Source organism: Branchiostoma lanceolatum, chromosome 13 (genome assembly GCF_035083965.1).
Source record: "Branchiostoma lanceolatum isolate klBraLanc5 chromosome 13, klBraLanc5.hap2, whole genome shotgun sequence".
Classification (NCBI taxonomy): Eukaryota; Metazoa; Chordata; class Leptocardii; order Amphioxiformes; family Branchiostomatidae; genus Branchiostoma; species Branchiostoma lanceolatum.
In genome coordinates this window covers 15355607-15380422 of record NC_089734.1, presented here as the reverse complement: position 1 = coordinate 15380422, position 24816 = coordinate 15355607, and the positions used below count along the sequence as shown (strand labels likewise).

Here is a 24816-nt window from a genome sequence, read left to right as displayed (position 1 = left end):
CGCATCATGTCCATGCGCCTGCCACTGAGAAAGAAGCAGTATATTACCCTTTTTAGCGTGTATGCTCCAACTCTCCAAGCTGACCCAGCTGACAAAGACAAGTTCTACTCAGACCTGCGCAACCTAGTACGGAGCACTCCTGCAGATGACAAGGTCATTATCCTTGGGGACTTCAACGCCAGAGTAGGCCGAGATTCTGAAGCCTGGAAAGGAGTCCTTGGAAAACATGGCGTTGGGAATTGCAACGACAACGGACGTCTCTTGCTGGAGTTCTGTACGGAGATGCAACTCACCATCACAAACACTATATTCCAGCAAAGAAATAGACTCAAAACAACCTGGATGCATCCTCGGTCAAGGCATTGGCACCTCTTGGATTACATCCCTGTCCGCCAGCGTGATCTCAGAGACGTCCTGCACACCAGAGTAATGCCCAGTGCAGAATGTCATACAGACCATCGCCTGGTACGATGCAAGCTGAACGTCCACTTCAAGCCCAAACCAAAACTTGGAGGTCCTCCCAGAAAGAAGCTGCACGTCGACAGCCTGAAGTCAGACAAAGTGAGAGCCGATCTTCAATCCAACCTACAGTCCAAGTTGGAAGGTTCAGACTGCGCCACAGACACCTGTCCAGAAACACTTTGGGCTCAACTGAAAACTGTCATCCTGAAGTCTTCTGAGGAAGTCCTAGGGTTCACCACAAAGAAGAACAAAGACTGGTTTGATGAAAATGACTCAGAGATCCAGCAACTGCTGGCCAAGAAGAGAACTGCCCACCAGGCCCACCTTGCACAGCCTTCCTGTCCCACAAAGAAAGCTGTCTTCCGCTCTGCATGCAGCCACCTCCAGCGGAAGCTGCGAACCATCCAGAACAGGTGGTGGACCAGCCTTGCTGAGAAAACACAACTTTGTGCCGACAATGGTGACCACAGGGGTTTCTACGAAGCTCTAAAGGCGGTCTATGGCCCCACTCACCAGTTGGTAGCTCCTTTGCGCAGTACTGATGGCCAGAGTCTACTCACGGACAAGGCATCCATCTTGAACCGCTGGTCTGAACACTTCCAAACCCTTTTCAGTGTTAACCGCACTGTGGATAACTCAGCCCTCCAGCGGATCCATCAGCAACCCTTGAAAGAGGAGCTGGACCTATTACCGTCCCTTGAAGAGGTCATCAAAGCCGTGGACCAGCAGAAAAGTGGTAAGGCAGCAGGTGTAGATGGCATACCACCAGAAGTATGGAAGCACGGGGGTGTAGCACTTCACTCCAAACTTCATGAACTACTTGTGCACTGCTGGGAACAAGGAAAACTACCGCAAGATCTAAGAGATGCGGTCATCATCACATTGTACAAGAACAAAGGGGAAAAGGCAGACTGCTCGAACTACAGGGGGATAACCCTCCTCTCCATCGCAGGCAAAATCCTGGCAAGAGTCCTCCTCAACAGACTGGTTCCGGCTGTTGCAGTGCACCACCTCCCTGAGAGCCAGTGCGGCTTCAGAGCCAACAGGGGTACCACCGATATGGTGTTTGTGCTAAGGCAACTCCAGGAAAAGTGCCGCGAACAGAACAAGGGACTTTACATCACCTTTGTCGACCTGTCAAAGGCGTCTGACACGGTGAGCAGGAAAGGCCTATGGGAGATCTTGGAGCGTCTAGGCTGCCCCCCAAAGTTCCTCAACATGGTCATCCAGCTGCACGAACAACAGCGTGGCCAGGTTAGAAGCAGCAACGACCTCTCAGAACACTTTCCAGTCAGCAACGGGGTGAAGCAAGGTTGTGTTCTCGCGCCAACTCTGTTCACCATCTTCTTCAGCATGATGCTACAGCAGGCCACAGAAGATCTTGGAGATGAAGACGGCATCTACATACGATACCGCACTGATGGTAGCCTGTTTAACTTACGTCGCCTACAGGCTCACACCAAGACCCTAGAGCAACTTATCCGTGAGCTGCTCTTTGCTGACGACGCTGCCCTTGTAGCCCACACTGAGCCTGCCATGCAGCGTGTGACATCCTGCTTTGCAGAGGCAGCCAAACTTTTCGGTCTTGAAGTCAGTCTGAAGAAGACAGAGGTACTCCATCAGCCCGCACCTCAGGAAGCGTACCGCACACCCTACATCACGATTGGCGAGACGGAACTGAAGGCAGTCCAGCAGTTCACTTACCTAGGAAGCACCATCTCCTCTGATGCTAGGATCGATAAGGAGGTGGACAACAGACTTGCAAAGGCAAACAGTGCTTTCGGCAGACTCTACAGACGTGTCTGGAGCAGCAAGCACCTGAAGAAAGGCACTAAAGTCAGCGTCTACAGAGCCGTGGTCCTCACTACCCTCCTGTACGGTTCAGAGTCGTGGGTGACCTACAGACAGCATCTACGTCTTCTGGAACGCTTCCACCAACGCTGCCTCCGCTCCATCCTCAACATTCACTGGTCCAGGAGTGACTACGTCACAAACGTTGAAGTGCTGGAGCGAGCAGAGATCACCAGCATCGAGGCCATGCTGATGAAAACACAGCTACGCTGGGCAGGGCACGTATCCAGAATGGAGGACCATCGTCTGCCCAAAATCATCCTCTATGGTGAACTGTCCACTGGGCACCGCAACAGAGGGGCGCCAAAGAAGAGGTTTAAAGACACATTGAAGAAATCCCTACAATGCTGTAACATCGACTACCACCAGTGGTCAGCGCTTGCTGCAGACCGAGGGACGTGGCGACACACTGTTCACCAGTCAGTCTCCTCCTTCGAGAAAAACCGCAGAACTGACCTACAGGAGAAGCGCAGCAGGAGGAAGAATCGCACCGTCACGGCACCAACCCCAGAGTCATCCTTCCCCTGCAGCCGATGTGGCCGGGTCTGTAGATCACGCATCGGACTCGTCAGCCACCAGAGGGCATGTACCAGTGGACTCAACCCCTGAAATCTTCGTCAGCGAAGCCAAGCCAACAACAATAATCCATGTACATTTCACTCACTTACAATCATGACACAAGCATGCATGTAGCATAGTAAAGTACAAACTTTCAAGGCGGTCTGAGTAAAATCAAACTTGACAGATATATTAGATAAATTCCAGGAGACCCAGCCTCTCAACAGGCCATTGCAGTAACATCTCTATCCCTTTTAAGAGTCCATAAAAACAACTTTCATTTTACTGATGATGTTTTTCTAGACTAGATTCTTTTCCTTGCAACGCAGCATATATATACTGTACCAAATTGAATGAAAGTATGAAGTTCAATGCTGTTTGAGTAAAATGCAGGAGACACAGGGTACCATTGCCTCCCAACAAGCCATAATGTTATATGTACCTTGTACAATATTTATTGTTGTACAAGAAAGTTACAGATATATTAATATAATATTATGATTGTAATGGTACCCTAAGACTTGTAACTTTCATGGACAGACAGTAAAACTAGTATTTCAACCATAAACATTTTGTCTCCTTTTTTCTCAGGCTAGCACAGCAAAGTATAAAGTGTGTCTGAGTAAAGTGCAGGAGACCCAGGATACCACAGCCTCCCTACAAGTAATATGATTGTATCATGTATCATAAGGCTTGTAACTTTCATGGACAACAGTTTAACTATAAAAATTGTTGTCTTTTTTCTTTCCAGGCTAGCATAGCGAAGTATGAAGGATGTCTGAGTAAAGTACAGGAGGCCCATGCAGGGCACCATAGCCTCTCAGCAGGCCGTAGGACTGTATTATGTATCAAAAGATATATCTTTCATGGACAAACAGTTTAACCTTTAACATTGTTGTCTTTTTTTCCAGGCTAGCATAGTGAAGTATGAAGGATGTCTGAGTAAAGTACAGGAAGCCCAGGGCACCATAGCCTCCCAACAGGCGGAGGTGGAGGAGTTGTTACCCCAGTTGGACGAGGCTAGGGAGATCACCCAGGAGTGGGTCTACAAAGTAGAGGAGGGCAGAGCTTCCTACTCTAAGGTACGGTAATAGCTAGGCTATACATATACTGTAAATGCATTTAACTTCACGTGGTTTTTATTTCGCGCTAAGTCAAAATGGAGTGTTTGCGGTAGTTTTCAGTTCGCGGCAGTTCTATAGTCACATTCTGCTACAATATTGGACAAAAATGTTCACTGTGAAACGGCTGCCACAAAAACCATGAACATAAAACCATCGCGATCATTTCTGCATTTACAGTACTGTGAAATGTTTGCGGGGATTGAATTTCTCGGTACTAGGTTGAAAATTGAGTTTTCGCGGGGGTTTGAGTTTGTGTTTGAAACATAGTAGCGCTACAGTCACACAATGGAAGGGTTTTTTGCGGTGGTTTTAAATTCACGGGAAACAATGCACCATGAAAACCGCGAACATAAAACCACCGCAAAGATTTCTGAATTTACAGTATAACTGCGAGTGTGTGAAACCAGGTATTGTTCAATTTCAGTGTTGCCAAAGATTTTGGGCTGATTTTATGTTGTAGGAAGTTGGATGAAGAAGTTGATATGTGACAAAAGAAGCTGTATTTTTCCAGCTTTAGATTCATCATTGCAAGCCACTGTCCTATGTTGCTAATTTATTTGTTGAGGTATGATATTTTAAGTTAGTATCTATCCATTTTTATGTGATGATTCTAAGTGTGACCTCACCAGTGTGAACCCGCTGGACAGAGCTGCCTGGAAACATCCATGGTGTAAAAACAACATGTCGCCAACTGCTGCCCACCTGAGTGTGTGTGTGCCAAGGACCTCTGCAGCAGTATAATTAACTATAATCAGATACTACATTTTTGTACTATTACTACTTAATATACAATGTACTACTAAGACTTTAAGACTAGTGTTTTTTGTTGGCTGCAGTCTTTTTTAAGTGTCTAATAGTATGTGTTGTTTATTGCAGGCCCTTCAGCAGTGTAAGGAGGTGGAAGACAAGATTGAGGCGATGCAGGGACCACTGGAACAACTTAGACAGGCTGCACAGGCAGAGTTTGATAAGGTTGGTTACTGTTCAACACAGCTAAGTCTTCAAAAGAAAGAAAGAAAGAAATACCATCCTTAGACTTTTTATGTCCCAGCAATAAGAAGAACTGTCGCTGCAACAGCAAAATGTTCATTCATATTAGAACTGTAAGTTATGATAATAACAGTTAATTCTTTTCATTGGTATTAACATTGTGCATTGACAAGTGCAGGTGTACAGGTATTGTACATAGAAGCTAAAGATGACCTTTCAGTTCAGGTTGCATTCATTTGATTTGTTGTTCGTTGACTTTAGAAAGAATTTAAACAATTCTGAAGAGGAATGAATGATGGAGACAGAATTTGTTTTGCAAAGCACTTAGTACACACAGTTTCAGAGAGTGAATGCCTTATGTAGTCAGATGTAAGTTTTCCTCCCAGTCCTCTGTTTTTTATATTGAACTCTTGCTAGATTTCTACTTTGAAACGTCTGAGAATAAAGAATTTAGGACATTAATCTAACAGAAAAAGAGGGAATTTCAAAGTAAACGACTTCTGTGGCCTTACATCCGTTGTGTCTCATCTCCAGGTGAACCCAGCGTACACAGCAGCCGTGTTAGCCCTGCGCTCGCTGTCCCACGCTGATCTGGACGAGATCAAAAGTTACCGAGTCCCCCCGCCTGGAGTCGTGTTGGTTGTCAACGCTCTCTGCATCATCTTTGGTGTGGAACTGGAGTAAGTTCGTTTGTTTGTTTTTGATTTTGTTTGTTTGTTCCTACGTTTCTTCAAGAAACAAGTAGTGTGACATTATACTGTCTGGGGTTTCCTAATGGGTTGAAAATGAGCTAACATTTACATCTTAAGTTTAAAGGACAGTAAATTAAAGCTTTCTCACTTTTTGGTTTTGGTTTGAAATTGCTCCAAATTGTGGCGGGTTGGTGGAAAACAATAAATCAGAAAAACAAGGTCCAAAAACTAAGAAAACTTTCCCCCCCTTCCTTTAAGTTGTACAGTAAATTACTATCTTTATTCTCTTTGTGATGTTTGGATCTTAACCATTATACAATGTAACCTCTTAACTCTAATACTGTTATAGTTGGGAGATCGGACATCAACTTATATCTCGAGGAAACTTCTTCGAAGAGCTTGAATTCTACGACAAGAACAACATGCCCGAGACGGTCTTCCAGAAGTTGAAGATCTTCGTCAGGGATCCTCACTTTGATCCACGTGTGATCAAAGGATCCAGCAAGGCAGCGAAGTCGATCTGTATGTGGGTCCACGCGGTGTTTCAGTATGCTGCCATACACAGGGACATCAAGCCTAAACTGGAGAAACTCGCAGAGTCTGAGAAAGAGATGAATGATGTAAGGAAAGATTTTTGGCATTACCTCAGGGGAGGGAGCCTTCTGAGTGTAACAGAAGATGGCAACTTGCATACAAGACAGTTGAACTATTGCTAATATCTAACAATTTAATCTAATCTAATTTGTGATTAACAGTAAAGACAGTATTCTATCTATCTCTTGATGTTAATCCTCTTGAATAGGGATGCCGGCATGAAGCTTGAAAACAAATTGTAGAAGAATCCAACTGTCATTGTCAGACTGTTTGATACACAAGTGTCTCAGTCTCTGGGAATTAACATGGACAGATGCATAACATAATTTTGTTTGATTCTGTGTTACTTGTTTGTTCTGTTGACTGTGCTAGTAAGAACAGAATATCTGTAACAATTTCAGTTGTACAAATCATGTGTGGGTGGAATAAATGGGTCTAACACTATGAAAAAAAAAAAAAAAGGATTCTATCTATGCATGCTAATACTCTAGAATAGTATGTTGATAACAGTATGCTGTGTCAGTAATGTATAACATTGTCTCATTTTTGCATAGAGTTGTATATAGATTGGCCTGCATAGGTAGATATATGAACAGGGCATGATAATATCCTGTTGAATATCTATGTCTTGGTATGTGGTAGTATTGTTCGGATTTACATGCAATGGATTGTAACGGTTTTTGTCGGTCTTTATCATAACTGCAGTTGGACAATCCATTATGAAGTGGAATTCATTCTCACTATCATTATGGCATGGTAGAGTATGACTATTAGGACTGAGAAAATGTGGGACACTTTTTCAGTGCATCTAGTAATTTTTACATTCACTTTTTCACTGCCCCTACGGCCTCAAAAAGGCTATGAGACTACATTTTATTTCAACTGCCTAAAAAAGCCAGCACAATCATATATTAAGATGTACTTGTTGTGTACAGGCCCAGGCAGCTCTTGGCTCAAAACGTGTGCATGCAGAAGAGGAGAAGAACAACCTGGAGTCCACCATCAGGTCTCACACGGACAGCGTCCGACACTCCAAGAGCATCGAGAAACAGATCAAGGTGCTGAAGGACAAGACGGCCAAGTGTCAGAACGTCCTGACAAACATGGCGACGCCCATCTCCATCTGGAACGTCCAGCTGAGGAAGGCACAGAAGAGACTGTCTACTGCACCAGGTACTGTAGTTTTGTTTTATTATGCGATGTAGCTACAATATAGAGGTAGCAAGACAATGATAGCGTTTTGGATGTTACATGGCTGTGAGAAGCATCTGGAGTGATTTAGTAGCTAACGTTATTTTTTTTATTGCCTGTATGTGTGTGTATATATGTGTGTGTTTATGTCTGTTTGTCTGTCTGTCTCTGTGTGTTTTTGTAGTAGAAAACACTTTTTGTGATGCAGAAAATACATAATATTATTATATATTAGTATTGCCACACATTCAGTGCACCTAGCTCCATTTTGTCTGTGGGACTGGAAGGGTTACAAAATAGTTTGGGTATAAGGGTGAAGTCTGGCATCTCTTATTGTCTTCTTTGTATGTTTTTTCAGGCGACTCTCTTATCACGGCAGCATGTGTTTTTTTTACCAGTGGGACTGTTTAGGCAAGGGGGTGAAGTCTGCCATCACTGATTACCTTGTTTGTATGTGTTTTCAGGCGACTCTCTCATCACAGTGGCTTGTGTGTGCTACCTGGGACCACTTGGGTATGGGGGTGAAGTCTGCCATCACTGATTACCTTGTTTGTATGTGTTTTCAGGCGACTCTCTCATCACAGTGGCTTGTGTGTGCTACCTGGGACCACTTGGGTATGGGGGTGAAGTCTGCCATCACTGATTACCTTGTTTGTATGTGTTTTCAGGCGACTCTCTCATCACAGTGGCTTGTGTGTGCTACCTGGGACCACTTGGGTATGGGGGTGAAGTCTGCCATCACTGATTACCTTGTTTGTTTGCGTTTTCAGGTGACTCTCTCATCACAGCGGCATGTGTGTGCTACCTGGGACCATTTGGGTAAGGGGGTGAAGTCTGCCATCACTGATTACCTTGTCTGTATGTGTTTTCAGGCGACTCTCTCATCACAGCGGCATGTGTGTGTTACCTGGGACCACTTGGGTATGGGGGTGAAGTCTGCCATCACTGATTACCTTGTTTATACGTGTTCACAGGCGACTCTCTCATCACAGCGGCTTGTGTGTGCTACCTGGGACCACTTGGGTATGGGGGTGAAGTCTGCCATCACTGATTACCTTGTTCGTTTGCGTTTTCAGGTGACTCTCTCATCACGGCGGCGTGTGTGTGCTACCTGGGACCATTTGGGTAAGGGGGTGAAGTCTGCCATCACTGATTACCTTGTCTGTTTGTGTTTTCAGGCGACTCTCTCATCACAGCGGCTTGTGTGTGTTACCTGGGACCATTTGGGTATGGGGGTGAAGTCTGCCATCACTGATTACCTTGTCTGTATGTGTTTTCAGGCGACTCTCTCATCACAGCGGCATGTGTGTGTTACCTGGGACCACTTGGGTATGGGGGTGAAGTCTGCCATCACTGATTACCTTGTTTATACGTGTTCACAGGCGACTCTCTCATCACAGCGGCTTGTGTGTGCTACCTGGGACCACTTGGGTATGGGGGTGAAGTCTGCCATCACTGATTACCTTGTTCGTTTGCGTTTTCAGGTGACTCTCTCATCACGGCGGCGTGTGTGTGCTACCTGGGACCATTTGGGTAAGGGGGTGAAGTCTGCCATCACTGATTACCTTGTCTGTATGTGTTTTCAGGCGACTCTCTCATCACAGCGGCTTGTGTGTGCTACCTGGGACCACTTGGGTATGGGGGTGAAGTCTGCCATCACTGATTACCTTGTTTGTTTGCGTTTTCAGGTGACTCTCTCATCACAGCGGCATGTGTGTGCTACCTGGGACCATTTGGGTAAGGGGGTGAAGTCTGCCATCACTGATTACCTTGTCTGTTTGTGTTTTCAGGCGACTCTCTCATCACAGCGGCTTATGTGTGTTACCTGGGACCATTTGGATGAGGGTTGAAGTCTGCCATATCTAAATGTTTGTGTTTTCAGGTGACTCTCTCATCACAGCGGCATGTGTGTGCTACCTGGGACCACTTGGGTATGGGGGTGAAGTCTGCCATCACTGATTACCTTGTTTGTATGTGTTTTCAGGCAACTCTCTCATCACAGCGGCTTGTGTGTGTTATCTGAGACCATTTGGGTAAGGGGGTGAAGTCTGCCATCTTTAAATATTTGTATGTCTTTACAGGCAACTCTCTCATCACAGCGTCTTGTGTGTGCTACCTGTTTGGGTAATAAGGGGGTGAAGTCTGCCATATCTAACTGTTTGTGTTTTCAGGTGACTCTCTCATCACAGCGGCTTGCGTGTGCTACCTCGGACCGTTTGACAGCATCACCAGACAGACCCTGTTGTTGGACTGGCTGCACCACTGTCGCACGGGGGAGAAGATCAAGAGTTACAAGAAGCAGATGATGGTGCCATCTTTAGTGAACTCAGGTGAAGACAGAGGCAAGAGGCTTGGAAGGAACAGTCGGAGAAGTGCTAGAAGGGAAGAGGTGGTGTCAGAGGAAGAGGTAAAGATGAGATCTAGATTAACTACTTAAGAGTCACCTAACCTACTACGAAAGGCACTGTAGATAATGTAGATATGATTGTATACACTAGTGTTAAAATCTTTATTTCATATCCTGTATACGGTCACTCTTGTACGTAGGCCTACATGTACATGTAGTTATTTGCAATGACCACTGCATAGTTGGACAGCATTGAATTTGCATGTATGTCTTTCACAGTCAAGCAAAAGACTTTCATTTAGTATCTGTACATGTGTTCCATCTCCAGTTGATAAATATTGATTGATGATTGATTGATTGATTGAGTGATTGATTGATTGGTTGATTGATTTAGAAAACTGCTATGTTGGTTTACTGGGAAAATAACAGTAGTACGTTCAGCACCAAGGACTGTGCTGTCATAATCCTTAGAATGGCTGTAGTTTTGCTTCTGTGGTAATGCCAACTGTAGCTGTAACATTATGAAAACATGCTCTACCCCAGGGCTACTCCATTCACAAGGGTCAGAATATTGTACTTTGTTCTTTTAATTGTCAGCTATAACCTCTTTGAGCGAAATCTGTTCTCAAGTAACGAAACGAGCACCCTAACTCTAATAATTGCTTGATTAAGAAACTTTCTTGAACCTTCTTTCTTTGATTTCTGGAAGCTTGTGTCTATAATCTGACACACTTCTTATTGTTTCTAATTTTTGAAATTTGCATATAAATGTGGATAGTAGCTGTTGGTTGCACAAAGCTTAATTGTCATCTCCTTTTTTTCACAGTCTGTGTCAGCAAACATCGCTGTGCGTGACAACTTCACCCTACAGTCCACACTGAGCACCACAACAGAGCAGGTCAGTAATTGGTTGATACATGTACCAGCTACATAACTTACATACAGTCAAACCTGCCCAAGGCGACCACCTGTTGGACCGAGGAAAAACGGTCGCGATGGACAGGTGGTCGCCATGAAGAGGATTCCAATCATAACATGTTTCCAGGTCAAGGTGTTCAAAATATACAGTGTGCTACGTAGATGGATGGAAAATTACATGATTTTAGACCCCCACCAAGTTCAATTCTCATTGACAGAAACATCCAACAGAAATTACCTTTTTTGTTATCGTTGTAATATTTTGTATACTACATCGTGTACAAATTTTCGTCATACTTTTGACTTAAAAAAATGTCTGCCTCTATGATCTCGCAGCGCCCTCCCGTATTCACACGTTACGTTTGAGTACACACATGCACATAAAATCTAGGTTTTAAGGCCTATTAAATACAAATCAATAGAAAACATTTGCGGATCCCAGCCTTCTTTTGGGCGCCGACCGCTGGATAAAAGGGGCAAAAAGTTTTCTATCTGACAACTGAAGGATGAAAATGGAGAGTTGTGATACCGCCGCCGAGCTCCCGACCACACGGAAAGGTAACAGTGCAGCAGAACGCACAGCGTCGGCGATTACAAGCAAGCAGCGCCAAATAAAGGTTTGTGAGAGTCGTGTTTTAGTCAGCGTTATGCCGCGCTGAAACCAAGATGGCGTCGCGGACCAAGGAACAACATGCCTCGACCGACGTTTTGCCCTCCGCAAAGTCATTTTCCGGCGGAATTTAGTAAGACAGAGACACATTTTTGTTGAAAATACAAGAAATGCCATGGCCAGGTGGTCGCGTTGAAGAGGTGGTCGCCTAGGCAGGTTTGACTGTATATCGATAACTGATACAAATCTCAACAATCATAACTGTTTCTTTCGAAGTGTGTAATTGTCAAAATGCAATTGAGTCTCACTGGTAAACTACAAAGCACATCAAATTTGACTGTCCTACATATACTGCAGTCTTCTTCAACTTTCGAGTGTCCGATCACCTACATTTCTTATGGATAAACCATAAACTCTCTTATGTATGAATATGATATTTGAGGAGAGCCACACCTCAAGCACATTAAAGATCTCTTCCCTCTTATTGATAATACAGTAGTATGGGTCCATCCCAGTGTGAGGGGATCAAATAAATCTGTCTGGACATGCAGCTTGTACTGTTCAGTTCAAACCTGGTGTGCGGTTTACCGGGTTTGCCATATAAACCAACCAACCAACCAACAAACAAGCAAACAAAAATAACATTTGCATACATTTCTCAAGAGTCAGTGTCCATTATATGTTCAACCGGTTTTCCAAGTTAAGAACTACTAGCATTGTATTAGTTTTTCCAGTTCATAGTTTTAGTGACGCTGAAGAAGAGTGATAGATGTCACTCGAAAAGTCCGGAATTAAGTCTCCGAAATTTTATCCAGTTGTAGAGTTTGAATTTTCTTTAATGAAGTTACAAACAAATCATTCTCACACAGGTCGTGTGGCGACAGATGGGTATGCCTACCAACCTGACGGCCATCCAGAACGCCCTCGTCATGCGCTCGTGTTGGATGAACAGGAAACGCTGCTGGCCCCTTCTGGTGGACCCCGACGGACAGGCCGAAGCCTGGGTACGAGCTCTGCAGGAGACCACCACATCCTGGGAAGGAGAGCATCAAACAGTGGAGTCGGCTAAAGATGGTATGAATGGATTTTATAAAAACAACACTTTTTATTACTGTAAATCCATTTTAATATTGCGTCTGGTAATTTTAGCGGTAGGGGGAAAAGGGAGTAGTTCACAACATTCAATTTTAGCGGTAGGAACAAACATCACTTTCTCAAATGTTAGTAATTGAATAATTGTGATGATGAAATTTTAGCGGTTGACTGGTGACTGTTAGATTAGCTAAAATTAAGTTACCGTTAACAAATCAAGAATTACAGTACACCACTGTCAGTCAAACAACTTATTAAAAGCAACTTAAAGAAACTGGTAACTGTAGATAGACAGGTGACCACTTCAAACAGGATTCTTAAAGCTGTCAGGGATCAATGGGAAAAATTATTTTTGGGACCACCGAAAAGTGTCTACGATGGCCAAATGGCAGGCTTCTAGCTAGGATTTAGAGAAAGGGGGCCCAAAAATAGGGGAGAGACTTTTAGCAGATAAGCATTTTAAGCACTAAAAACTGCTGTTTTTTAGGCAATATTACAACAATATAATATGTTCTAAACTTAAGACAATAATGAGTACAACTCAAACTGTTTAGTCACCAATCCAACTTGGCTTGTTTCCCTCTCTGTATCATGTATGGTAAGTGGTGGGTTTTTTTCCTTCAAATTGGTAGATATTTTTAACGGTCTCATCTTGTGGGACAAGGTTTGATGCCTTGGTAATGCCTCAAGCTCCGTCATAATTATATACAGGGCCGCCAGCTTTACAACACCATCCCAAATGACAGAACGCAATTGAGTCCCTAGGTGGTAATTCAGAAACTAATGGATGTTGTTTGTTTTGTCATTTATTTTTGATATACCAGATATTATCTGCAGAGGTTCGATGCCTGGCACTCTCACATACACAGGATTATTCTGGCTTGACATCCCATCAAAAAGACTTGTTCCTTCTGTTAACGTTTATAAGCTATGAAATCATAATACAATATCATATTTGCCTGTTGAGTGGTGTTTGGTATTATCATGTATATTTAGTATTATCATGTATATTTAGTCCTGGGGGTTTTCCTTCAAATTGATAGATATTCTTAATCGTCCCACTTTGTGCAGACAAAGCTTTCCCTAGTTGCCATGGCAACATGACGTCTGGATCAGTGCATAAGGTATACCAATCTCCAAGCAGATGTTGGGAGATTTCATAGTTGGCTCTCAACCCTTCTGTATGTCACAACAAATATTTCTTAGTGCTGTACCCCTTTATATTGCCGTAGTTGAACATGTGAGGGATCATTGAATGAAATTAAGAACAGTTTTGTTTGCCGCGTATATTCATTCATATAGCTGCTTTTCAAAGGACATTACTTTCCATTTGAATTCCAGTCTCTGATACATTTGCACATCAGTACCTGTTCCTCAAAAGCGGTAAGTGAATGCTAGATATCGTGAGAACAGTGGTATCACGCACAACAGAAAATCAGCTTGCTTGACGGATCTCTGAATTCTTTAGATCATTCTGCCATTCAGTGAACAGTAAATTAGCTTGAATTCCAGCCTTTTGTAGAGCTAAGGGACTGTCCCTGAAATGGGGTTTAGCAAAGGTTTACTTATATAACTGCTGAATGTGGTTTGTCTTAAATGGTATATGGCACAGCAGCCCAAGTTGAGCAAAACTAGGGTGCCAACATTTCCTTTTAGCCAATGCTAATCACATGAGGTTTTTTTTTGTATTCTGTTTGTATTGCATATCCAGTAAACCACCTCATGACGTAACACACCAGGTTTGTACTGAAGAGTACAAGCTGCATATGCGGACAGATTTATTTGATCCACTCACACCGAGAAGGACCCCTACTCTTTTTGTTGAGGGCGTTGGGTTCTTTTACATGCTTTCTGCGAACACTAACATTTAACGTCCTATCCGGAAAATGTCCCTAACCGAAGCATCGTTGTCAACGGGACTAGTCAGAGGACCCCAGATTCGAACCAAGGATCTCTGCGTTATGGACCAAACACCCTGCCATTATTTCCTTGCAACGCCACATGCCACTTGATATCTCTCTTAGATCCATATTTGTCATCTATGATATTTGGAAGAGGAGAATGCTTTTTTTAAGGATGTAAAAAAATTATATCCACTGTAACTGCCTGATACAAATGTTACGCGCTGTTCTAAAACTCCACAAAAAATTCACAATCAAGCCTGGCAAAGTTGTAAACTTGGACTTACAAATTGAATATTGGGTTATGATCTATTTAATTAAGAACTTGAGGATGAGGAAAACAAAGAGTCTGAGACAAATATTAAGATTTCAAATCTCATTTTCTTTAATGTCACAAGAGTGCAAACGTCCTTATATATAGTGCTTAGTACATTTGTATACAAGAAAAATATTCAGCAATATCACAATTGTTACTTTGTACTACATGACGTATGATTGTATACAATAGATATCTAAGACAACTGCCTTTAAGTATATTACACACTATTCCAGCACAATACATTAGGTGATACACATAATGTGTATGACTGGCTCTCTACTGTATACTTATATAGGGCACACTTAGACCTCATTTCCCAATGTTAGCAGCAGAAGAAAATCATGAAATTTAAAAAAAAAATTAATGTACTTGCCATTGTTGCCCATGGTGCTCTATATACTGATCTACCATTTTGCTTCTAGACATTTTTTTTCTGTGAAAGCAGAAACTTCAAGCAGATCAGTCTATTTCCACAATTGTTGGTAGGATCTCTACTCTTCCCTTTGGAGGTATTTTCGGGCTTGGCATCCTTTCGTAACTGTGGATTTTATGGCCACGGTTTCCCGCTGCAAGCTGTTCGTCTGGAGCCGGGAGACTCAGCGTGTTTTGTCCCTCTCCATGCGCAGGACCTTCCTGTAGATTTGGGGCATCTCCTGTTCCAGCCTGGTCTTCCTGTGGGTTCACACGGTTTCCCTGCATCATGGTGACAAGTGTCTGATGGATGCCTGTCAGTTTTTGCCAGATTGCATTCCTTATGTCCGCTGTGCGGATGAGCGTTGCCATTGGATTAATGAGTGAGTTCAAAGAAAAGCCTACAAATGTTATCTTACCTCTGTTACTTGGGCAGATATCTGGGAGAACTTTGCACACTGCTATCAGCAAGAGGGGTAACAGCCAGAATACAAAGCACACTACTACATGAATCATAACAGTCCTGGCCTTGTACACCTTTTTTTCATATTTCCTCTGTGCCTCCTCTTGTGCAGCATTGTTTGCCTGCTCACCCCCCTCCCCGTTTTGTACAGGACCATTTTCTCCTGGTGCCCCCAGGGGGACCCCTGCCTGTTCAAGCCTTCTCTTTTCTCGTTTTCTGATTGCTACATACACACTTATATTTGTGAAGATTAGGACGATGCACATCAACAACAGTATGGATCCACAAATGATTACAAAGGCCAGGGGATACCATGAAATACAGCTACCAGTGGTTAGGGTCTCCATATGGACACAGTTCCAGCCCATACTGGGTGAGAAGGCAAGCAAGGAGAAAACGATCCAGGAAACAGTTATAGCTACAACTGCACGCAGTTTGGCACTGTGAGCATGGATGTGGTAGTATATAGGATACATTACACCAACATAGCTATTTACAGACAATAGAGATAGGGCTGATGCTGAAGTCATTTGAGCAAATATGATCAAGTTGAAATAAGTCAATATAAAGTCATACGGTACATTGTGTCCGGCATCGCCTACTGTACGATACAGAAGTCCGATGCCTGCAAAAACATCTGCAATCGCCAGATTTGCCCAGTAGAAGTAGATGGGCTTGTGGAGTTCTCTTGTTCCAATGATTCCCCAGAGCACAACAGCATTACTGATGATGATGAGAAGTCCCATCAGCCAAAAGACAATGTCAAGCCCTGTTCCCAAGCTCACATCATGCATGGAACAGGCTTGGTTGGCTTGTGCGATGGATGCCGTATTGTTCTGTAGATATGACTTGTAGCAGGACACTAAGTCTGCAAACTCAGGAGCAGACGTCTCCTCAGTGAGCGTCCATGGGTCGGAGCTGTTGTTGAACATGGTGGAGCTGATTCTGGTCGTCTGCGGTCTGAGGCAGGTTGTGAAATTCCTGAGCTGTGGACAACTATATATGATGCCGTTTGTGGCCGGACTAGAAGGCAAGAGCGATCGATGCAGCTGTACCTGATCGCGATGGGTTTGATTCCGTGTGAGACCGCAGCATGTCACGACAGCAGGCGCTCAGTGACACTTACGTGGGCTGTTACTATGGGCAACCCAGCAAGCAGTGGCATAATATCGGACATCAAAGAAACAGGGCTCATTTAAGAATCTTACAGGGATTATCTTACATTTTCCTACTTCAGTGATGTCTGTAACAACAACAAGTAAAGCCACAGTTATACAGCCAGGGTGACAAGAACTGATATTGCACCCAAGGGGATTCATCAGAAACACAAACGAAGACTTACATCTCACAGACACGAGTCATTAACCACCAACTTGAAGATACATTGACAGACGGTTGTGACTAACTTATTAACACCCTGTCTCCTGAAAATAAATCGGGGGCTTTCTCCAAGTCTTCAACATCTTACATCTTACAGACACCAGTCATTAACCACCATGATAAATTGACAGAAGGTTGTGACAAACTTCTTAACACCCCGTCTCCTGAAAAAAAATCGGGGGCTTTCTCCAAGTCTTACATCTTGCATTTTACAGACACGGGTCATTAACCACCATGATAAATTGACAGAAGGTTGTGACAAACTTCTTAACACCCCGTCTCCTGAAAAAAATCAGGGGCTTTCTCCAAATCTTACATCTTGCATTTTACAGACACGGGTCATTAACCACCATGATAAATTGACAGAAGGTTGTGACAAACTTATAAGGCTTAGCACGATGTCTCCTGACAAAAAAAACAAGGCACTTTCCAACTCTTACATCTTACAGACTCGGGTCATTAACCACCATGATAAATTGACAGAAAAGTTGTAAGAAACTTTTAGGCACGATGTCTCCTGAAAAAAAGGAAGTTTCTTTCCAAGTCTTACATCTTGCACTACACCATTGGGGAAGGGGGGTGAATGGACGAAAGTTTGTGACAACATTGGATTAAGCACTACTCTCTGCTTCTATATTACAAGCTCGCAGGCTTCTGCAAGAAACGAAGACTTTGCCCAAATGTTATATCTTACAGACACGGGTTATCAACCACCATGTTAAAAAGGTTTACAATGTTAAATGTTTGGTTACCAATGGTACATGTCATACTCATATACAGCCTATGATGTAATACATGAATAGAGTAAGACCACACGGGGGTTACTTTTGAGTCACAGGGGATCGGTCCCAGAATAGCTCTGGACTAACACTGATTTTTTTTATGTTGAGCTTGAGATGATAGATCAATACAAGCTCAATGATCTATAGCTTCTCCTCCGGCCTTGGGGAGGAGTTTAGAAACATCTGCTTTGAAAATTGCTGTACACCAGTGTGTGAAGAAACAAATACTAACCAAGGAGATGCTGATTGGTTATACATTTGTATTCTCCAAGCAGAGGTTTCGGTCGAGTGGGGTTAAGGAGTGTCCGGGATTTCTTAATACGTTCCTCTTCCTTCAAGAAAGAGGAACGTAACGTGAAGGAAGAGGAACGTAAGAAATCCCGGACACTCCTACCCCACTCGACCAAAACCTCTGCTTGGAGAATAAATACATTGGTCTTCTTCTGTGTCCCATTGCCTTTGGTATCTTTCTTAGGCCCTGGCGCCGATGTACCATACAAATAACAGTAGAGAGGAATTGCGCAAATATTGGCGCGCACATGCAACATAAAATAAAATAAAAAGGAAAGCTGGGGAAAATCCAGATACAGTACTGTATTTCGTTCAACTTGTTGTGTTTGAGATAACAAATCAACCTCTTGTCTGTGACGCTGAGGTGACGACTTTGCTCCCAAACATCTGCTTGGAGATTGCTGCACACTGGCTTTTCGGAAAAACTATCATATGGCTTTTTTTTCAGATCTTACATGTACATCTTACACCAGACCTGCCATGGTCAATTGACAAAAAGGGTGTGAACATTAGGTCTCATTACCAGCCTTGTTGACATGTGGCATGGGTAGAATCTGAAGGATCATTAAAATTCAAATGAGCAAAATTTTTCATGCAGTAACAGTAATATGCTGCTTTAACGGACTCCAAGGATTATTTTCTGATAGATTATAATTTTCAGATGCAAGATGACTTTTGGGTAAATAATGCAGCTGTGACAGTCTTTTTGACGATAATCCTTTTCTAAATCTGTGTACCTCCAACGGACCCACTTCTTAAATATACCTGCATGGCCAACTTTGGGCACAATTTCTCGCTTACGGTAGACAGGATAAGCTTAACGAAAGCAGTTGTGTGACTATTACACATTTAGGAAGGTACACAAAAACGTTTGAAGACTATCCCCTCTTGGAATACAGAGATTTTTGGTACTTTTGTAAGAAACAGTGAAATCTCAGTGTGATCATTGGCATTAGGGTCCTCCAGGGAATTCAAGAACTTGATCGATATAATGTTCACCCTGCGTTCAGGCTTTAACTTATGGTAAACTTGACAAAACAAACTGGTTTCAAGCATAACAATGTAGTCTCTGATGAATTATAATACCCGCTTCTGGAGTGGAATGCTCCTTTAAAAAGGCCATTCATTAAGTTTAACTATATCAATAATTAATAACTTTTCTTTAAAACATGTGTTTAGTAACACTACATGTATGTACTTTTCTTTAAAACATGTGACTATCTACCTATGTGTCTATACATGTCTGAAAATCAAAATTTTCTATCAATGATAGTACTTTTTTGATGATCCTGATTGTGTTCTTTTTCTAAACACTATACAGGGTCCAGACCCAGTAGTACCGCCACCCAGCACACAAGGGACCAGTCTCTCCCAGACAGTAGGGACAAACCCAGACCAGGCTCCACCTTGCAGCAGGAGGACGGTACTGCAGGCTTTGGGGACAGCCGATCAACCACCCCATTGGCCGACAGGGACACGCCCTCTTCCCAACGGACCCCAGACTTCCAGCTAGATCTGAGCATGTACATGGACCGTCCCATTTCACCTCCAGAGGGGGGTGTGGAGGTTGTCTCCGCGGATGACCCGTTCCTGGATACGAGCCTGATTCGTGCGATCGTCACCGGCTACTGCATTCTGGTCACGCACGTAGAGAGAACCGGAATCACTAGTCCTGTTCTTCGGAAACTCCTGGACAGAGCAACGTTGGAGAGCAACAAGGCAGTGAAAATTGCAGACCAAGACATCCCCTGTCATCCTGGATTCTGTTTATATCTAAGCATCTCCTCGCCCTTGTATCTTAAAGGTGCCGGTATGGCGGACCTTCCGATGTATAAGACGGCAGTGATTGACCTATCGGTCAGTCAAGTAGGCGTGGTCAAGCTCTTGCTAAAGGAGACGCTGAAACTGGAACGGCCGGAATACGAAGGACAGCAACGCTCTCTCCAAACAGACCTCATCCAGTCTGAGAAAGATCTTCAAGAGGAAAAAGATAACATGATGCAGAAAGTGCTAGGGCTTGAGACGCCCATTTTGGAAGACTCGACGATGTTGAACGCACTGCAGTCCTTCCAGGAGCGTACGCTGGAAATTGACGCTACCATCGCGGAAACTCAGTCCCTGCAGGAGCAGGTTGGAGAGAAGAAGCGCGATTACCAACCGGTCGCGTCTCACGGCGCCATCTTGTACGAATCCATCCGAAGAATCGCGCAGATCCATCCGATGTACCACTATCCTCTCACGAACTTCATCCAGATGTTTATCGCGTCCGTCAAGTCACGCCAGCGCGGGAAGGGCGCGGGAAACGTCGGTGCAATCAAGGCGCGGGTGATCGAGCTCAACGACTCCGTCACTCGCCTGTTGTACTCCCGGCTGGAGAGGAGCATGTTTTCCCAGCATGCTCTGCTCTTCGCGCTCCTCATCGTTGTCGATAAGATGAAGGAAGCCGGAGAAATGTCGGAGGAAGAATGGGCTGTCTTCACCAACGGGATAGAGGGAATAGATGATCTACAAAAAGATGGCCAGACACCCGGTTCAAATGGTACCGACAACAGTCTCACGAAGCCTGATTGGCTGTCGTTCGAAACGTGGGTCCAGTGCGCGCTGTTGGAAGGCTTGTCGTGTTTCCAAGGGTTGCGAGAGTCTCTGTCACGTCATAGTCGTCACTGGCAGGAATATTTCAGCTGCCCTCCCATCCTACTGAACCCTGTCACCGGACCAACGCTGCTAAACTTGACCCTGATACAGAAGGCCATCCTCTGGAGAATCATCAAACCTGAACAGGTCAGACATGTTTCAACATTATACTGTAAATTTGTTGAAATTTTTGTGGTGGTTTTATTAATGAACACAGTTTTCACAGTGGTTGCCTCTTCTATCAATTAAAAGTCAACAAAAATAAAGTGAAAGTAACTAAATCAAAATATACAATTCGATATACAGTTTGACCATGATGATTTTTAGAACTTACAGAGACCTCACTCAGTACCACTGTCTCGCTCTTGAAAATACGATTCTCTAATTCTTGTTTCTTTCACAGTGACTGTAACATTATGTTTACTGTTTCCACGGTCACCTCTGTACTGTGAACTTATCATCACTGTGAAAAACAACTTGTTATTTATGATTCCTTCGCACATCTGTTCTGTAAATCGCTTGCCGCCACCGTGAATTTAAGTTCAGTGAAATGTCTATTTCCTTACACCCTGAAATTTTGCTACCGTGAAGATATTTAAAAATGAATTACAGTTAATGATTTAAAAACCAGTACTGTACTTACTTTAATCAGGTTCAGGTCCGGACCTGTACCTAATCCACTGCACCTTGACTGTACCTCCAGGACCTGAATTTTCTGTTATGGTACCCACGCCTAATCATTGCCCAAAGTAACTCGATTATTTCTCCTGTCCAGATGATTGGGATCTGTGAGTCCCTGGTGCTGTACAAGTTGGGACACGTGGTGAGACGGCCAGATGCTAGGAGTGTGGAGGAGGCATTCATCGCTTCAGAACATCACACGCCCATCGTTCTACTGTTACCCGCTTCTCCCGATGCTCCTGATTCATACAACAGCTGTAAAGGTAGGTCTTTTCAAGGTCACAGTCACATGGTTTTGTTTTAAGATTCTTTTAAGAGACCACATCAATATAATTTCTTGGTTAACAGATTTTTTTTAATTTTAGCACGAGGACATCATTTGAAACAGAAAGCTGGGGTGAAAACTTGCACCTGACCCTGTTCACTCTCTGAAACTATGTGCACCAAAGTACAAACTTTCCTCTGAGATCCTGGTTTTCATGTTGATTTTCCAATCTAGCATTTTTTCAAGAAATCAAATTGGTGTGGCCAGAGGGCACAATTGCCTAGCACATGTAATGTAAGCCACAGTGACTGTACTTTAAAGTAGAGTGAATTCTTTCCTCAAGCTAACCGACATCTTTCACACCGCAGTCGTCCCTCAGTAAGACATCTGGAGCCACATAGTTCCCGTTTAGAACTTTTATTTAGCCTGTTACCATGACCGGTTTCACCGTGTCGGCTTTTCAAGTGTACAGATGAAATATCACAAGTACTTGAGGTAGAGTGACTGTACTGTTACTTTAAACTACAGAAATTCTGTGCTGGAATTTTAGAATGTTCTAAACTCTCGGAAACAGTATTTCCTGCATTTTGGAAAGAAAATTTCCCATCACACTCTACATTGTCATACGCTATACATTGTTTTGTTGCAACTTGGGTAATGTTTAAAGTTTTGAAGTCTTAGTGATGTTACTGTAAAATGCAGACTGAAGTGTTTGCGGGTGTTTTATGTTCGCGATTTTCGCAGTAAGCTTTTTGGCGTGAACTTAAAACCGCCGCAAACATTTTTTCACTGGTGTTTCTGTAGCACTACTATTGTTACTATTATTGCTACTAGCACTACAAACTGAAAACCACCGCGAAGACTCCATTTTCTCCCAACCACAAAATTAAAACCACACAAATTTAAAAATGCATCTACAGTATCTAAAAGAAATAAATTGGATGCATGTCCCTTAAAGGCATCCACTGTAAAAAATTTCCAAAATGCTAATCTGGCATGATGGCTGGCACTATTACACACCCTCCTTAAAGCAGGACCCCTATCGCTCGATTCGTCGTTGGCTCGCTCGCGTAGGGGCCCTGCTCTTCAGCAACAGTAGACACGGTTCTGATGCCGTTACTGACAGTTGCTCATGAATAATTGATGAGCTATCGTTATTTGGCGGTTAATTTGTTCTGAACCTAAAGTAACGATGTGAGACGTAACCTGATTGGTTGAAAGCTTCCCAGCGTCCTTTGTGCTTTTGCTTGAGATGAGGTTTAGCAAACCCTCTGATTGGCTAAAGCTGTTTTGGTGGCGACGGCGCCAGAACTGTGTCTACCATCGCTGAAGAGCAGGGCCCCTATGCAAGCGAGCCAACGACGAATCAAGCGATAGGGGTCCTGATTTAAGGAGGGTGTATAATATTATACAAAGTTTAACCATAAATGTGTAGCTGCTACAATGTTGTAATGTTTCAAATCTTTTGACTAACTTTTTACAAATACCACCTTAGGTTACGCCTCCATGGATCCCTTCTGGGAGATCAAGAAGCTTGCAAAGGCTCATGGGATGCAGGGGAAGGTACAGCAAGTGATGCTGGGATTGCCGGAGGAGATGGCTGAAGCGGCGGCGGTGATAGAGAGGGGGATGGCGAAGGGTCACTGGGTCGTCTTCAACAACTGTCAGATGGCAGAGGGCTGGAGCCACGATGTTCTTGAACTTGTAAAGGTAAATCAATGACCCAAAAACATTAAAGGCATCCAGAGCATTTTATGAGGCTTGAAACTTGAATAAAAAACATCAATTTCTAGTCATTCCTACACATAGTAAGTTTCAATAACACTATACCATTACATATCGACATTAAAGGGGCAAAGATACGATGTCGTTGTGTGGTGAGAACTGATAGAATATCCAAGCCCTAATAGACTGATCCTGATCATGACTGTCCATCACAATTAGCATTTTGACCAATGAGAGAGTGACTGCATGTCCGTCAAATATTTGCATTTTTATGTTTTAATCTTGCATTTCTACGTTTTGACGGAGGTAGGCGGGGCTATGGTCTATTTACACTAGGTGCGTGAAACTAAAAGATCACCATGTAGCTTATTTTGTGTTGCTTTTGAGCACTTTTGATAAGAAATCCGCACGCAAATGTGGTAAACAGTGGCATCAAATGTCAATTTCATAAAGATTGCAGCAACTAGAATATTTCCAGTTTTCAAGCGTCATAAAATGCTCTGGGTGCCTTTAAGGAAGGGGTCAAGATGAAAATAAAGAGCTAAAGGGACACTGGGTCGTCTTCAAGACTTGTCAGACGACAGAAGTTTGTATTACAATGCACTTGACCTTGTGATGGTAAATGTCCCGAGGCATGAATTGTGATGAGGGGAGGGATACAAATTCCGTCATGTTTAGGACTGCATACTTCACACTGCAGTAGCAACACCTAGCTGTAGTGTGAAGTAGAACCAGTCATTATTGCCCTGAGGAAGGTGATACCGACATTGGCATGTGATTATATTCCAGTTGTGTTCCAAAAACTTTCGTTAATCAGTAATTTACCATCCTTATGAAACTATTCATGGAGGTATTCTTTTAGTTTCCGAAAATATTGCAACGTGTTGGTAACATCTGCTAACATAATTCCACTGGGGAATTCCGCCACCCTGAAAAGATATGTCCAAACAGATCTCCAACTCAACGCCCCTCTAGTGTATAATGCACTCCTGTATAAACTCTGCATACCTGGGGGTACTGCACTAGAGGTCTCTCAAACCCACTGGTTTTCAATTTGAAAGTGTGAATTGTGACACAGTCTAGAAGAAATTTATCTGACCAATATTTTGGTATCCACCCAGGACCTGCATCATGTGGTGTTGTACAAGGATTGTAGTCCCAAACATGACTGTGTTAACTTAATTATTTATCTATATCCCCCTTCATTTTTTTTTATAATTAAAAGTAGTTTGATTGACATGTCTTAAAACTGAACTACTAACTACAGACATTGATGCCATAGCTTGCAATGTTAACTTTTATTTCAACTTCTGCAAAGGGGTAAGGAATTATAGACTTTTATTCTGAATCCTTTTTTTCTATATGTCCTAGGTTTGATATGCCACCAATGTTGTGCCCTCAGGAAAGGCACTTTACACGACTTTCCTCACTTCACCCACATATAAAAATGGGTACCTGACTTTGATTGGGAAGGTAAAATGCAGTGGAAGGAGGGGGTTGGAAAATACCTTCCAATACCGTGCCATAGAAACAGT

General features: G+C 43.3%; 1 protein-coding gene across 1 annotated transcript in view; it reads left to right on the top strand.

Moving 5' to 3' along the window:
* The window catches only part of LOC136447704 (dynein heavy chain domain-containing protein 1-like), a 54807-nt gene that overhangs the window by 22865 nt on the left and 7126 nt on the right, over positions 1–24816 (top strand). Inside the window, exons 14-24 of the mRNA XM_066446745.1 lie at positions 3783–3953; positions 4872–4967; positions 5520–5665; positions 6027–6297; positions 7207–7444; positions 9634–9869; positions 10636–10707; positions 12207–12411; positions 19298–20757; positions 21386–21554; positions 23052–23266. Coding sequence (XP_066302842.1) covers positions 3783–3953; positions 4872–4967; positions 5520–5665; positions 6027–6297; positions 7207–7444; positions 9634–9869; positions 10636–10707; positions 12207–12411; positions 19298–20757; positions 21386–21554; positions 23052–23266 — 3279 coding nt within the window. The remainder of the gene's footprint in view (positions 1–3782; positions 3954–4871; positions 4968–5519; positions 5666–6026; positions 6298–7206; positions 7445–9633; positions 9870–10635; positions 10708–12206; positions 12412–19297; positions 20758–21385; positions 21555–23051; positions 23267–24816) is intronic.